The 14,210-nt window shown below is 42.7% G+C and overlaps 1 protein-coding gene across 1 annotated transcript in view; it reads right to left on the bottom strand.

Annotated features, from left to right (window-relative positions):
- The window catches only part of LOC139113145 (Krueppel-like factor 3), a 248,051-nt gene that overhangs the window by 151,470 nt on the left and 82,371 nt on the right, over nt 1–14,210 (bottom strand). Inside the window, exon 3 of the mRNA XM_070674078.1 lies at nt 12,588–12,677. Coding sequence (XP_070530179.1) covers nt 12,588–12,677 — 90 coding nt within the window. The remainder of the gene's footprint in view (nt 1–12,587; nt 12,678–14,210) is intronic.

The following is a 14,210-nucleotide window of genomic DNA, read 5'->3' as shown; positions in this document are numbered from 1 at the left end:
GTAAAAATAAAATCTGCAGCCAATTTGTAATCACGATGCGAAAGTTAAACAAACGGAAATAACCTTTTACGAAAAAAAATTTTCTCATCTTCTAATTTATTTAAAAAATTAATTAATAAATAATATAATAATTTGATTCAATAATTAATTCAATTTTTCGAAGTTTTAGATTAATATCGTTTACGTTAAAAGCTAATTTTCGTAAAAATATCTGGATAAATTTCTTTAAAAGTATATTAATATATTAATGTATTTATTACGAGGTGAATTACGTCTTTTCCTTTCAATCCGCCACCGATTGCAATCTTCCTTCTCGGTACCTCTTCGTTACTTTCCTTCCTGCTTCTACTCTTTCTCCTTTCATGTCGCCACTCACGGAATTCGCGGGCTTATCGCGCTCCTCGTAAAGATGTCATTGATTATACGCGTCGTTCACGCGCTGAGATATTACGCGTAGTGTGAATATAGCGGGCAATAAAGATGCCTTTCGATGTTCGTGCACGCGCGATGTACCGCAATGCAATTGCGCCATGCATATTGGTGAAAGTCGTAACGGGGAAAAAAAAATCGCAGCTAGGCGCCTGATTAATTGTGCATCTGCCTGGCGAAAATAAAAAATAAAATAAAATAAATAACTGTAACGAGCGTTATCAAAATCAATTTCTCTCGTTGAAAATAACATGATAAATTTAACAATGCTCCATTAATTTGTGTCGTGCGCGTTCTTTTAATTCTCGACATTTTTATGCGACAAAAATAATTCTTTTTTCTTTTTTTGGAAAGGTGCTTCTCAAGAAGCAAGAGCAAACAAAGTGAAACGCGCGCTCTGTAATGTCTAGTACGGTTAAAAAAAGAAAAGAAAGAAATTCGCGAATGCCATTATTCCAATACAAAAGCCATCATAAATTTTATAGATTGGCACAAAACATATGTGAAAAATAAATAACGACCAATTTAATGTAACGCGTTAACATAAGAAAAATTATTGATCTTAATCTTATTAAATTAATAACAAATAAACTCCGTGATTTATTAGCGAGATTGGCGATAATATTGAATTGGATACTTAATCGTTCATCGCGATCGGATTGTGTGTCAATGTTTCTTACGTAACAAGATACTTTTAACACGGTGTGTCTATAGCCCCTGGATGTCATAAATTGAATTCATTGTGATTTATGTCGAACTTGGTGTAACAAACTTTAACAGCCACGGGTTGAATTAACCGGAATCATGCTCCAATGATTTATAATTCGAAAATTGCGCACCCCCGAAACGTAGTTACCGCAATTTATCGGGACTAACGATCGCGACGGACACGCGAGAGCGTTGCAGAGCTTCGAGGTCGATAAATAATAATTGAAGGAACGAGGTGCACCGCATACTTTCGGAGGTCCTTGCCGCACCGGATCCTCGGATCCGCGTAGTTTTTTCGCGCCGGGCACACGTTTACGCCGACGTATCTTCGCGAACGTACGCCAAGCTCGACGTGCATCTTGACGCTCAAAAGATGTCATTGATTAAACGAGCAGGAAGCGCCAAACGAAATATTTCCACGCGAGTTCTCACCCACACGCGCGGGCAACGCATTATGACGCGCGGACGTATGAATAGGCATGGCTCTTGGACTCTCTTTCTCGAGAGAGATGCGCTTGGGCGTGCACACAAGCTCTTTCATACGCCAAAAGCCCTCTTGGCATACCAGATATGCCTATGAGGAGAAAGAAAGAGAGAGAGAGACAAAAAGAATAATCGCGCTTCTACGAGAAAGCACGTAAGAAACCCATCCAAAAAGAATTACAACAATAGAATGTAAATTCTTTCGATATTAATATCATAAAATTTTTAATAATAAAAAAAGTCTACTGTCGTATAACGATGAGTAATTAAATATATAAATTAATAAAAAAAATTTTAACCGATAAAATAAACGAGTATTATTTCCATTACGATTTGGTGGAATGTATAATGATAAAAGAAATATGAATAAAAATAATTATTATGTAAATACAGAATAAAAGTACTAGAAGGTGAAAAGAAAATCGCAAGAATTGATGTTTGCTTAAAGTAGACGAGTGGAAGACGCAATCGCGGCCGTTCGTACGGAGATAGTGCGAGGCTCTCATACCTGCGCCTGAGGTGGTGGCTTTTAGGGAAATGAGTCACGCACAGGGATACTTCATAAGCATAATGTAGTCGATGCACGAGAGAGAAATCCTCAATATGTTCGCGAAACGATCCGGCTACCGGAGATCTCGCGAGATTCTTCACCGCGGCAGCGCACAAGCGCCGCCGAGTTTATAATTCGCTACCAGACACCCAGACTTCATTACTCGCCGACTAATTGTTGGTTCATTAACGGTACACCGAGTGGTTTACTGGACGTTTAATCGTTGTAAAAATATCGCTGCCCTTTAATCGCGCGCCACAGAAATGAAACAGCGTCGTTCTCAATTATCTGTATCTTTTCGCCCTTCGTGCCCTCGTTCTTTCTCGCTCGCCTCCGGTTCGCAACCAAGCCGAAAAAAAAGAAAGAAAGGGAAAAAAAAAAAGAAAAAAAAACCGGTTCCGCGTCATTATCGTTTCAGAAACTTAGCACGTCCGATTCGACACGGCGAAACAGCCGGCGCGTCGATAGGCGATACCTGACACCCGATTTTCGACGATTATTCCGCTTGTCCGGCACGTCGTCTATACTCTAGGGCCTCTAGGCAATACCGAGCAATCTCATCGTTTTACATAATACCACTTTGACGATACATCGGAAGCAATTAAGATTTCATCACACCTTCGACGTGGTACCATCAGATCTTATTCTTCTTCATAGAGTCATCCATCTTTTTTAATCCCGAAACGTCTAGCTCTTTTAACGATATCGTAGCTCGTAAGAAATATAGTATTAAGTAATTAACGTTTAAATAATTTTTCATAAACTATCTCGGCTGAATAAATAAGAATTTTATAGTAAAATAAGAGTGAGATAATAAAAGATTTTTTTATATTAAATTTTTTTCACGCCTATGTCATTAATTTAATGAGTGGCATCTCGCGAAATGAACGTTTGCGCATCTCGATATTCATAATTTTGTCAAATTATTATTTCTATTTTTTTTCAATTGACGATTACATGGTGTTGGCGCGTTTTGCGTTGCGATTCCTGACAAACGGAGCGGGTCTGGTTCCCGGCTGACGATAATTATATCGTAACTCAGGAACGCCTAATACTCATATATCCGCGACTACCGCGGTGCGTTTTATTCGAGCAATTAATCAGGAACTTATACGTCCTGTTATTAATCGTAACATCAATAGCCGGCGGACGTAAACCGCGTTGTTGTTGGTGCTTAACGAGATCATTGTTCCCGTCGGTATCGACAATTAACTCTCGCGAAGCGATTTGTAATTCGAGTTACAAGGTGTTTTATTTCGTTTCTGTTGAGCGTTTGCAATTATTCGCGCGCTTTAATGAACTTCGATTATGTTGACGCACCGGTAATGAAACGCATTAATTATAATTACGCTTATGTTCGCTAGGTGTAAGGGCATTGTTGTAAGAAATTATCAATGTTGTTTATTGATTACGACATGAATTCTGCAATTATGCATAATTAAATGGCAAATTACAGCTATTTTATCCGCTGCGGAAAGAAATTACACTTCTGCGTGACTTGGCGTTTCTCTTTCTTTCAATCGCAGTCTGTGTGCAAGATAGTAATTTTTAACGATCGTGACAAGTTTCGGAAGACCTCCGTCAGACCAGAGGCGCGGTTTGATGTATCGCCGAAGAAAAAAAAAACTCAAAAAAACAAAAGAAACGATAATAGTGGAATGCGTTTGATTAGATTCGATTACGTTTCAACTGGCGACGTGCTGCTTTCATTTCGACTCTCAGTCTCTTTTTTTATGAAATCATCCAGCAGCGCGAGCGTACGGGCGCGATAGCGTCGTAAATCTGCTAGCCACCACTATTTATTACGAAACGAGCCTCGTTTCTCAACTGGCAAATGCATTAAAAGCCTTTTATTAAATAGGTAACAATGACCGCATTATCGATCAAACCCCAGACGATGCAGCGCCATAACGCGCGGTCAATTTTTCACCTTCTTTACGCAGCTTTTCGTCTTTTTCTTTTCGCGCATTACTTCTGGTAGACAAAAAAAAATCTATCTCGCGAGTGTCGCGGCAACCGTTCCATCATCGTATTCCCCGGGAGACGTAATACGTCACGCTATTACGACGATACATGCGACAGGGAGCAACGACTTCCCGATTGCTCCCCAAAGCCGCCGAGCCGAGGCATTTCTCTGATGGATTTCCAATTCCGGCTTGATTTATCGGCACGGTCTTTATAGTTCAGCTGTCGCTCGGACCGTCGTGATCATCACGCATGAATATCTAGCAACTTCTTTCGCGCCTCCGCGATAGATTACACTCGACGAGGATATTAGACTCCGCGCACCATCAGGCGGGTAAATTGACGCGGCTGATTATACGTGTTTTACGGGGTTCCCGTAAGTGTTTTATTTTATTAGGGTTCAGCCCGTACACACCTGTTGAACATGCACGTAATGTACTGCCGCTATATAATTTAACTTAATTAATTTAGATTGATACTATTGGCGTTTGTTTTTAAACATGATCGTACACGGGTTTCCATCATTTTCTATTAGCGCGATGTGTTAATTAATTATGTTATACATATATTTCATACGTAGAGAATTAAAGTAAAAGCGTCAAAAATTAACTTGAAATTTTGGTCATCTATCCGCTTGTAACTAATTTAGCTTGGTAACCGCGCCTCAATTTTATTTAAAACCGCGGGATAGAAACGAAAAAAAATACAAAAAAAATTGCACAAAGGCCTTGCGTAAAGAACGAGTGACTAGTCGAAAAACAATTACATAGCTGCATAGAGAAACGACTTCGTGAGGCTCTTCTCTACGGTGACATTCGAACGTACCGTACGGCCGGCGGGTGCGCTTGCAGGAAGTCATGAGCGTTGCGGTGGTTCGCGCATCGTCCAGAACCTGTTTGATTAAGCAAAAATGTCGCTTACCGCACGAGAACAAGTGGGGGAGGACGGATAAAGAAGAAAACCGACGACGATAACGATGACCGGGGTGCTAGTCTATTCTCGAGATAAAAAGATGCGAGAGAGAGGAAGAAAGCGACGAAGTAGCGAACTTGAAGTCACCTGCTGGTAAAGCGTTTACGTGACGAACGTGGAAACGCCACTTTTTTTTTTCCGAGGACGCGACATTGGTACTAATAGCGGAATATAGATATGGGCGTCGGCGGCGCACAGACGCTAAGCAGTACTGAGAAGAGCCGATTAAAACGACCGCGCGGCGCCGTTTTTCATCGTTGGTGTCGAGGGAGAGAGAGAGAGTTCCCGAGGTCCCTCTATAAGGAAGCGCGTCCCGCTGCAACGAGCGAACAATGAGCGTGTGTCGCACTAGAAATGACATTTGTGCGGCTCGAAGGAGCGAGGTAGTCACCTCGTAAAGGAGGAGCGGAAGACCGTGTAGGCAGGTGGGACAGAGCTGAGAACGACGGGACGACTAGCGTAAGAAGTATCGGCTCGTTATTGCTACCTTACGTCCTGGCGACGCGCTTAAAGACTCGCGCGACTCTTATACGGCCGCAAGCCGTTAACTCTTTGCGTATCTGCGGACGACTGCAAATTTCCACGTCACCCTTTCCTGCTCGCGCGGAATAGCTTCTTAAGCTCGACAGACAGTCGAGCATTGTGTTTCAAAATCTTTCTGCCGACTGTAATCTAAATGATAGTCAGACTTTCTTGAAATATTTTTGTAACGATGAAATTGATATATTAAATATAATATATTCCAGTCTTTTTCTCATTAATGTTCACATAATTTAATCCTCGTATCGATTACGTTTCGCGTGCTTAAATCGCGTAAGACGAAATGGGAAAGATCGGGAATCACCGGTTCACGTTCATCCCTCAACCGACTTCTCTCAAGATCAGGCTGAATAATAGTCGAAGCTAGGTAGCCACGGTCGATCGCTACCGGCAAGCAGCTCACGGGAGAGCCTGTAATAATTGATTAACCTGGACGGGCATAGGAGGTTCGCCCGGCGAACGATAATGATATTACACTCGCGCGGTGCAACTCGACTAGATCGGTAGGGAACCCGCCGAGTGTCGGCGCGGCTTCCTAGATGCATGACTTGCACTACTTCCGCGGATCTTACAATCGGTCAAAACTCGAGTAAAAGCTACCGTTGTTGGAATGCCGTCGAAATCAGCTCGTATACTTTCGACCATTCAACCATCAGTCAAGATACTAATGGTCTAACGTAGATTAAAAAAAAAAAAAAAAAAAAGCGACGTCATTGAACGTTCAATATTCGCGAACAACATACTTCGATGCGCCTCTCTCTTCCTCGTCTGAAATTATATCGTAATCACGATCGAAGATTGCCATTGTTAATTCGATAACGAGCCACGACGCAGAGAAACGAGCGAAACCGCTCGCGATCACGCTCGCGCGTTCTCCCTGCGGTCTAAGTCCGATCGCGATTATTAGCGACGTAAAGGCATAATACAAGGTTGCGGATCGTGTAATAATAATCGCGGCTGTGTATTCAAATGAGACCCCCGGTCGACGTAGGCACGCCGGTGTTTACGCTCGCTACGGAAGTTGTCGTGAAGGGCAATAATCACCGTCGCGGATAATGCGTATACGCGCGCGTATATATATCGACTCATTCCTAATATTATTCCTCGCGCATGTACACGGTAGTCGGGACACTGTTGCAACATGCTACGCATGTAGGGTGCATAAGGAGCTAATAATGTATTGCCCGCGTACTTGCTGCGGGCGAGCCAAGCGAGTCTTTAGCCGGTGCAACGCGCGTGCATATGCATGGCATGTATGTACAGTACATCGGAATCGTTTGGTTTTCATAAACGGGATACACTCGCGACGCCGTTATTGCGAGATCCGACTCCCTTATCAGTCGTTCACTGCGTCAACGATGCGTTTAATTGTAAAGTATCCGTAATCTCACGAAATTTCGATTGAAAGCTGTAAATCGCAAAGACGTTAACAAAGCCACGACATTTCATGGGAATCGGCTTCTACGTTGACGAGGCTAGTTCGGCGTTGCATTCTGGGCCTGAATTCAACCGTAGCAAACGAGCTCTTTTGTAATTACAACATTTACTCGGCGCGTCAACACTCCTCCCCCAAGATAAAGCGCCTCGAAATCGTTCTTGATACGCGTTGCGCGACGTGCGCCGGCCCGGTTGTGATTCGTTAGTCACGATTGAACGCGTAAATCTTTATTTAATTATGCCCGACGGCTCTGGTCCACGCCGTGGCGTTACGAAAAAAATCATTCGTCAACTAAATCAAGCGAGGCGGTGGCGGCGGGGGAGGCGAGAGCAGAGGCCCTCGTCATTACGAGGGAACGGGGAACAGCGCGCCCCTGTATCGCTCATCCACCGTTCCCCCTTATTATTTATGACGCACGCAACACCACTTGAGGAACGTTTTAACGAACGAACGGGTTCTTCTCTCTCCCTCTTTTGTAACAGCACTTCCTCGTACAAATTAAGTGCCTTTCTTCCGATAGTAAACGTCCGCGCGCCGGTAATTTAGAGATTTAGAAATTGTTCTACGGCGTCGCTGACGCCGCACCGGCAGAAATAATGATACCCTCCCTTTCCACGGCAAGTCTGACAGAATTCGCCCGAGAAATCGCAATCATCATGTAGAAATCCGCGCTGCTTTTATTTTATTTTATTTTATTTTATTTTTTTGACATCGTAGAGAAAGGCAAGCGCGATTATATTTCGAGAATGAGCCAGTTGAGACCGTAATCCGCGATTTTATAACGACCGAAAGTTTTCTCTCGCACAATTTATCTCTAAAACGCATTGATCGAGTATATTAACCCGCTTAAACTTGATGTGTATAAAATATACTAGTATCAAGTTTTCTTAGTGAAACACGCCTTAAAGCAGCGTGTTATAGGCAAAATTGTTAAATTCAATGATTCGATTAATAGTTTTTTTTTTCTTTTTTTTTCTTTTTAATTATTTAAAGGCATATAATATCAAAACTAAATGTTCTTTTTAGAGATTAAAAAGGGATCACACGCGAAATTAATGGCAGGGAAGTATGTTACCAGCGAAAGAAATTTATATGTTTATTAATATCTAGATGCGATACGCTTCAATAAGCTAATAACACGTCCAGAAAAGTTTCCGCGAGTAACAAGAAGTATAATAGTGAAACGCTAGGATTTTTACGAGTATATGGGCTTCAGCGTTCGCGCCGCGTGCTGAAATTTTTCAGAGCGTATTATTAATGTATCATTTTAGGGACGCAGGAAGCAGTCTTGCGTTTTACCGATAAATGCGCGAGCGTTTTAAAAGAAGATCTATGTTTGGCGGAGCATTACGATTATATCCTATAGTTGACGGGTATTTATTCTTATGAGAGGCGCATTTAACGCGCAGTGCTATCTTCGACGCCATATATAGATACGGGACGCTATAATTATCCGTATCTAACGGAATAATTGATTTCGCTGACGAGCTTTAATAACTCGCCTCGGTCCCGGGCTCGTAATAATTCATGCGCGCATCCTGGTCTCCGGCGGTAGTGTCAAAACAAGTAACTCCGAGTCGTCGTCGATTGCGAAGCGGAAAAATCCTCGCCATTAGGAAGGATGTAACGGAAAAAGCATGGGCTGAAGTAACGTTAAACCGGTCGTCTGAGTTATCAACGTCGTGCAACAACGACGTTCCGCCGTACACGCAGCTACCGATACACACCGGTAAAGAGTGATACTTTTCGGTACTGCCATACCGGAAACGGCGATCGTAAATCCAGCGCGGAGCACCACTTGAAAACGCACAATGTGCATGGAAATAATAATAATAATAATAATATCATCACGGATCGTTAGCAGGCGTAGCGAGGCATTTCGAACTCGCAATAATCGACAGGGTCGTCCATTGTATTACAGTTTATGGCATTACTTGCGAACGAGTTTTATTAAATTTCACAGAAAGCCTTGTGAAAATTCCCGGCTCCCGTACAATGGCGATAATTTCCTTCGCACGCGAGGTCGATCCATAGTCTTGTCTTATTAATCGTAATCAACTGGCTATTTAATTATTATTTACAATGTATCTGGTTCTAAATTGATTATTGGCACATTGTGTGGAAACAGGGAGGAAAAAAAAAAGAGTGAACACATTGTAATCTTGACGTTCTTCATTAACGTGTTCATTAATATCGGAAAGATACACAAAATTAAAACCTCAATTCTGAGCCTGATAAAAGCTAAGCGATATATTATACATATATCTTAAAACGAAGTACGCGTTATATCGATAAAAGTAAACAGTTTCTGTTTTATCCACGTTAAATTCATTTTAATTTATTGTACTCTATTTTATTATCGCATATATCATCCTATTTTTAACTCTTATAATACGCAAGTAATAATTTATGTAAAGTATTAAAAAAAATTTTTTCTGAATGCTTATTTCTCACCGTAACCGTACAGGCAGTAAGAGAAAAGAGGAAGAAGCTGAGATTTATCTTTTAGAATATACCGGCGAGTGTGGAGAAAATGAGGAGAACGGAGAGGCTATTCGAAACCGATCAAATCGCATTTATTTGGATGACGCGCGTCGGCGTTGGATTCGACGATGTAAATTTTATGCGGGATTCCCTCGTGCTCGCGCGTAACGCCAAGCACAACTATTTCACATGAGATAGCATCTGCGGAAATACCCGCCCCGTTATTCGCCGGTATCTGCGATTCCCGTGGAATCAGTCAGTAGGTACGTTACGTACGTACGGTCGCACGAGAGAAGCGGGGGGATTCCAGATATATTCTCTTTGTTATCTCATCTCTCAGCTCCGCGGTGGGCGATCGTTACGTGATCATTACGGTCAGCGGGTCATTGCCACGATCGCTTAGATCCGAATGATAGCGTGCGATCGGCGCGCGATTAAAACGAGCGCGGGAGGAAGCCAGGCGGAAAGAATGAGAAGATTACACGGCACGATCGATCATTCGTCTCGGCAATAAATTTTACTAAGCGTTCACGCATGTAATCCTCGCGCGGACCGTCATCCTAAACGAATATTCGCCGCGAGAATCTCCCTTCGCGTAATTATTTTCGATTGAACACAATTTGAAAGAAATTATAACAAGGATTCAGAAAAATCAGAATACTTTGAAATTCGTAATTTACTATAAATGACAAATGGTCGAAAAATTTGTCAAGAGCATGATAAGTTCTAACGATATCTTTTAGCTGACACTCAATGCTAAAAAAAAAAAAAAAAAATTGTAGCTGTTAATTTTGGACATCGGGCCAACGAACAAATATTTAGCAAGCCGTCTGCGCGATTGAATTCGGACAGAAACGGCAGGTCGACGCGACATGAGAAAGAGCTATCTCTTCGGGACTTTTCGAAGGAGACTTATCCTAGCCGGATCTGACGAACGTTCAGGCTGTCAATCACGTAATTTGAGGATCGACTGTGGGTCCGCCGTGACGACCGGAATAATTGCAGGCTTCCCGGGACTCGCCGGCCTACACGAATAAACACAGAAACATATCCGCGTCTGCGTGCAGCCTTAATCGGGCGATTGTGTTTAATTACAAGCCGCATACTTTTTTCCACGTGATTAATCGATCGATCGATCGTTCATAAAATATTCAGGCAAAGGGTCGAAAGTGTATCAAGATCCAGCAAGTCAGGGGTAGATGGTGACTTTCCAAATCTCGAAATTAATAAATAAAAAATTCCTTAATAAGACCCTAAATCAGCGTAAAACTATTACTAAAGAAACAATTAATAAATTTAATAGCTCTTAAAGATTCCGGTTATTTTTTTCTTTTTTTCTTAATAATTATTTACGAATTTCTAATTTAAGAAAATGTAAAAATAAATTAAATTTATAACAGCACGTTATTTTTATAATTACATGAAAAAAAAATCGCGAAAAATTAAAGTTATCACGGTATTAACGGTATTATTTAAGAAAAGACGTATTTCTGGAAAATAAAATGGAAAATGTATGATTAATTAATGTGAATCCGTTTCCTCCGTAAACAAAGAAAGACGCCAGCGCGGTCCAAATGTAAGTTCCGGACGCGAGAGAATGCATGGCGGAATAAGGTGTTCCTGGTCTACCAGCTGTTTAACTGAACGGCACGATGGTTGCAACGTATGTTTACGACACGGGGGGGCAGCCCGACCGAGCAGCCCGGCGGCAGACGACGGATAATAAATCACGGCCTCGGCAGGCTAACGCGTTCTATTCCGCGGCGTGTTGGACGAGGTCTACTTTCGAAAACGGAAAAATGGCAGGACGCGCGTGGAAGGAGACGTACTTTCGCAGAGGCGAATCATCATCGTCACTGAAGCGAAGGTCGGCCAGCTTCCGAAAGGAGGGAAAAAAAAAAAAAAAAAGATCTACTTATTCTTTTCAGCGGATTATTCTTTCGCGATAATATTAAAATGCATGACGTGATACGAATAGTATTATTACGCAAGATGCGAAAACAAACTGCGTTAAACATTTATAAGATCGTCTAATCGTTTCCGTGGGTTAAAAAAAAAAGAGAAAAAAAAGAAGGAAAGAGAGTTAGAATCGGGCATCATTATGATTACCGTCTTTCCCAGCGCCTCGTGGAGTGCGACGAATCTCACCGAGTTAAAACGCGACGATCTTGAGAAGATTTCGCGAAGAAACGACTTTTCGATGGTGCCCGAGGTAATCCCGAGTGTAATTTTATTACACGCCGGCCGTGGTTACCCCGTCGCGGGAGCGGGCTCCTATTTGTAATGCGCGATTTACTAGCCGGAGGAATTCACTTAAGGCCTCCCGGGGACCCGACGCGATTTAGTAATGAAGCGCAATAAAAGCTTCGCGGCTACGCGAGAAGATGACACACGCTCTCGTCGAGTATTCTACCGGTACCCAGATACTCAACGACGGCGACCGACGGCAGATGTTACGACTGTTAAGCCAGCCTCTGAACGACTGACTCGGCAGATCTCGCGTAAAAAAAAAAAAAAAAGAAAAATGATGGTGCCGAGTATTACGCGGTACCTTCCTCTTCCTAGAGGTAACGAGCGTGCTGGTACTCGGGACTCGGGAATGAGTCGGGACTTCCGGAAATGTTACACGCTCTCAACGTCGGGCCCCGCCGTCTCTTTTCGCGGTGTCTCTGAAGAAGACAACGAAGAGCCAGTGGCGAATAGAACCAAGCCGCACGACCACGACTCCGCTACGGACTGATGAATTCGTTACATCGCGTTCTCCATTAACTCCACACGCGTCTAGATCGGAATCGTGCGCGGCTCTCTTTCATAGAAACCCCGTAGTCATCAGAAGCTGCTGGCGTCGCGAACGCGAGATTATCGTATACCTTTGGTATTTCGCATTAGTCTTACAAAGCGTTCTATCAATTATATCGAGTTATTAGCAACTTTGTCCGCTGCGTCTCAAAAGCAAGCTTTATCGTAACGATAGTGCGTCGCCAAAATTAAACTTGAAGCGAATGGACTTTGACTTACCTCCCTAGACGTAGGTGCCCCTAGAATGCAGGGGCTGTCCGGGCGGCGGGGCGCACTGGCCCACCGCTTGCTCGAGAGCTCGCTCTCCTCCTGAAACAATAAACGTGACCTGTAATTAGACAAGATGAAGGTAAAGGTCTGATGAGCGCTATTATAGCAATCGCCTAAAAGCAGGGAAGAGAAGGAGAGACAGAGAAAGAGAGAAAGAGAGTTAGAAGAAACGGCAAGAAATAATTGCGCCATCGTTTCTTGCGGTCTCAACCGTATGTACGACAAACTGCGACGACACCCGCGACGAGCGAAGGCGACGATGCATTATGTGCCCTCGGGCCACGCACTCGCGAAAGGCGAGACCATCCACGTTCAAATGCGACAATGAAACAATCACGAGATACAGATTCGAGCGAGGTGATCGACGGTGGGAACACCGCGATCGCGTTATTCGCGCAGTTTTACGTCTTCGACGTTGCCTTACGCAACGCCTGGAACGTTAATTGGCTGGTTTTTCATAGCACGAGCTAGAAAAGTCTAATATTTTCTCAGCTAAGATCAGAGTACGCGTTGTCTTTTATGTCAATGATTTTTCTTTTACCTTTGTATGAAAAAAAAGAAAAAAAAAAAAATAAAACAGAAAAATACTTAATTTCCAGAAGCGAGACTTTTTTTTCTATTTTGTTTCCTCCGTTTAATGAAGACAAAGTAACCAGTTTCTTCGTCGTAAAGCTAGAAGCTACGTGATTTAGAGGCGTAGTTAACGGGGTAAAAATGGATTGCGCGCATACGTTATAACACGCCCGCGAAACGCATGATGCGTCATTATCGTCTCCTTATTATTACATATTGCATTATTCCAACGAGCCGCGCGAGCATACTGCTACTTTAGCACGACTTTCGCTAGATTTCTCCTATTTTCCCGTAATGCCGAGTGATTGCGTCGCGGAAATTGAAATCGGCGGCACCTTTGGACACGCCGGATTTATTGAAACGCGCGCGCAAAAGTAAAAATTAAAAAGAAAAAAAAATTGCTTTGGCCGTCTCGTCGAAAACGAAAGTTCCTTGGGTAGAGCGACGATTTACGCTTCCGCGAATGGTAACGAGAACGCGTAAAGCAATTCACGTTTACTCGGCCCGACGCGACCTCCGGTGTGCAGTTTAATACGAGATTCAACATGCCACTTACGTGGCACGTCCCTCGTATTACAATGTCGTTATTTGGATTTGCGTGGGCACCGCGAACAAGCCAGTACGTACTAACTGATAGAAACGTAAAACATCGCGAAGTCAGTTCTACATCCAAAAAGGGATTGGGGCTAAGTACATTCTCAGAGGTTTGCGTTCAGCACGCGGCCGAGTATATTTCTGCATTGCACTTTATTTGAGACGGGTAACGACGGAAATGTTACGCCTAAAACCGTATATCTTGCCGACGATATAAACCTAATCCTGAAAATCTTATTAGATAAAGAGATATTACTCCAAATTATACTAGTGCGTTATTATATAAACGCGAATGGGAAAAACATTTTTAGCTTAAATAAGGTTTACCTCATCTCATTTGAATTTAAATGAAAGATGCATGTAAAAGTGTTTGATTTTTCTATCTCTCTCTATCTTTTTTTTTGT

Source organism: Cardiocondyla obscurior, linkage group LG02 (assembly GCF_019399895.1).
Source record: "Cardiocondyla obscurior isolate alpha-2009 linkage group LG02, Cobs3.1, whole genome shotgun sequence".
Lineage (NCBI taxonomy): Eukaryota > Metazoa > Arthropoda > Insecta > Hymenoptera > Formicidae > Cardiocondyla > Cardiocondyla obscurior.
Note: the sequence above shows the minus strand (reverse complement) of the source record. Positions and strands in the feature narration are given on the sequence as shown.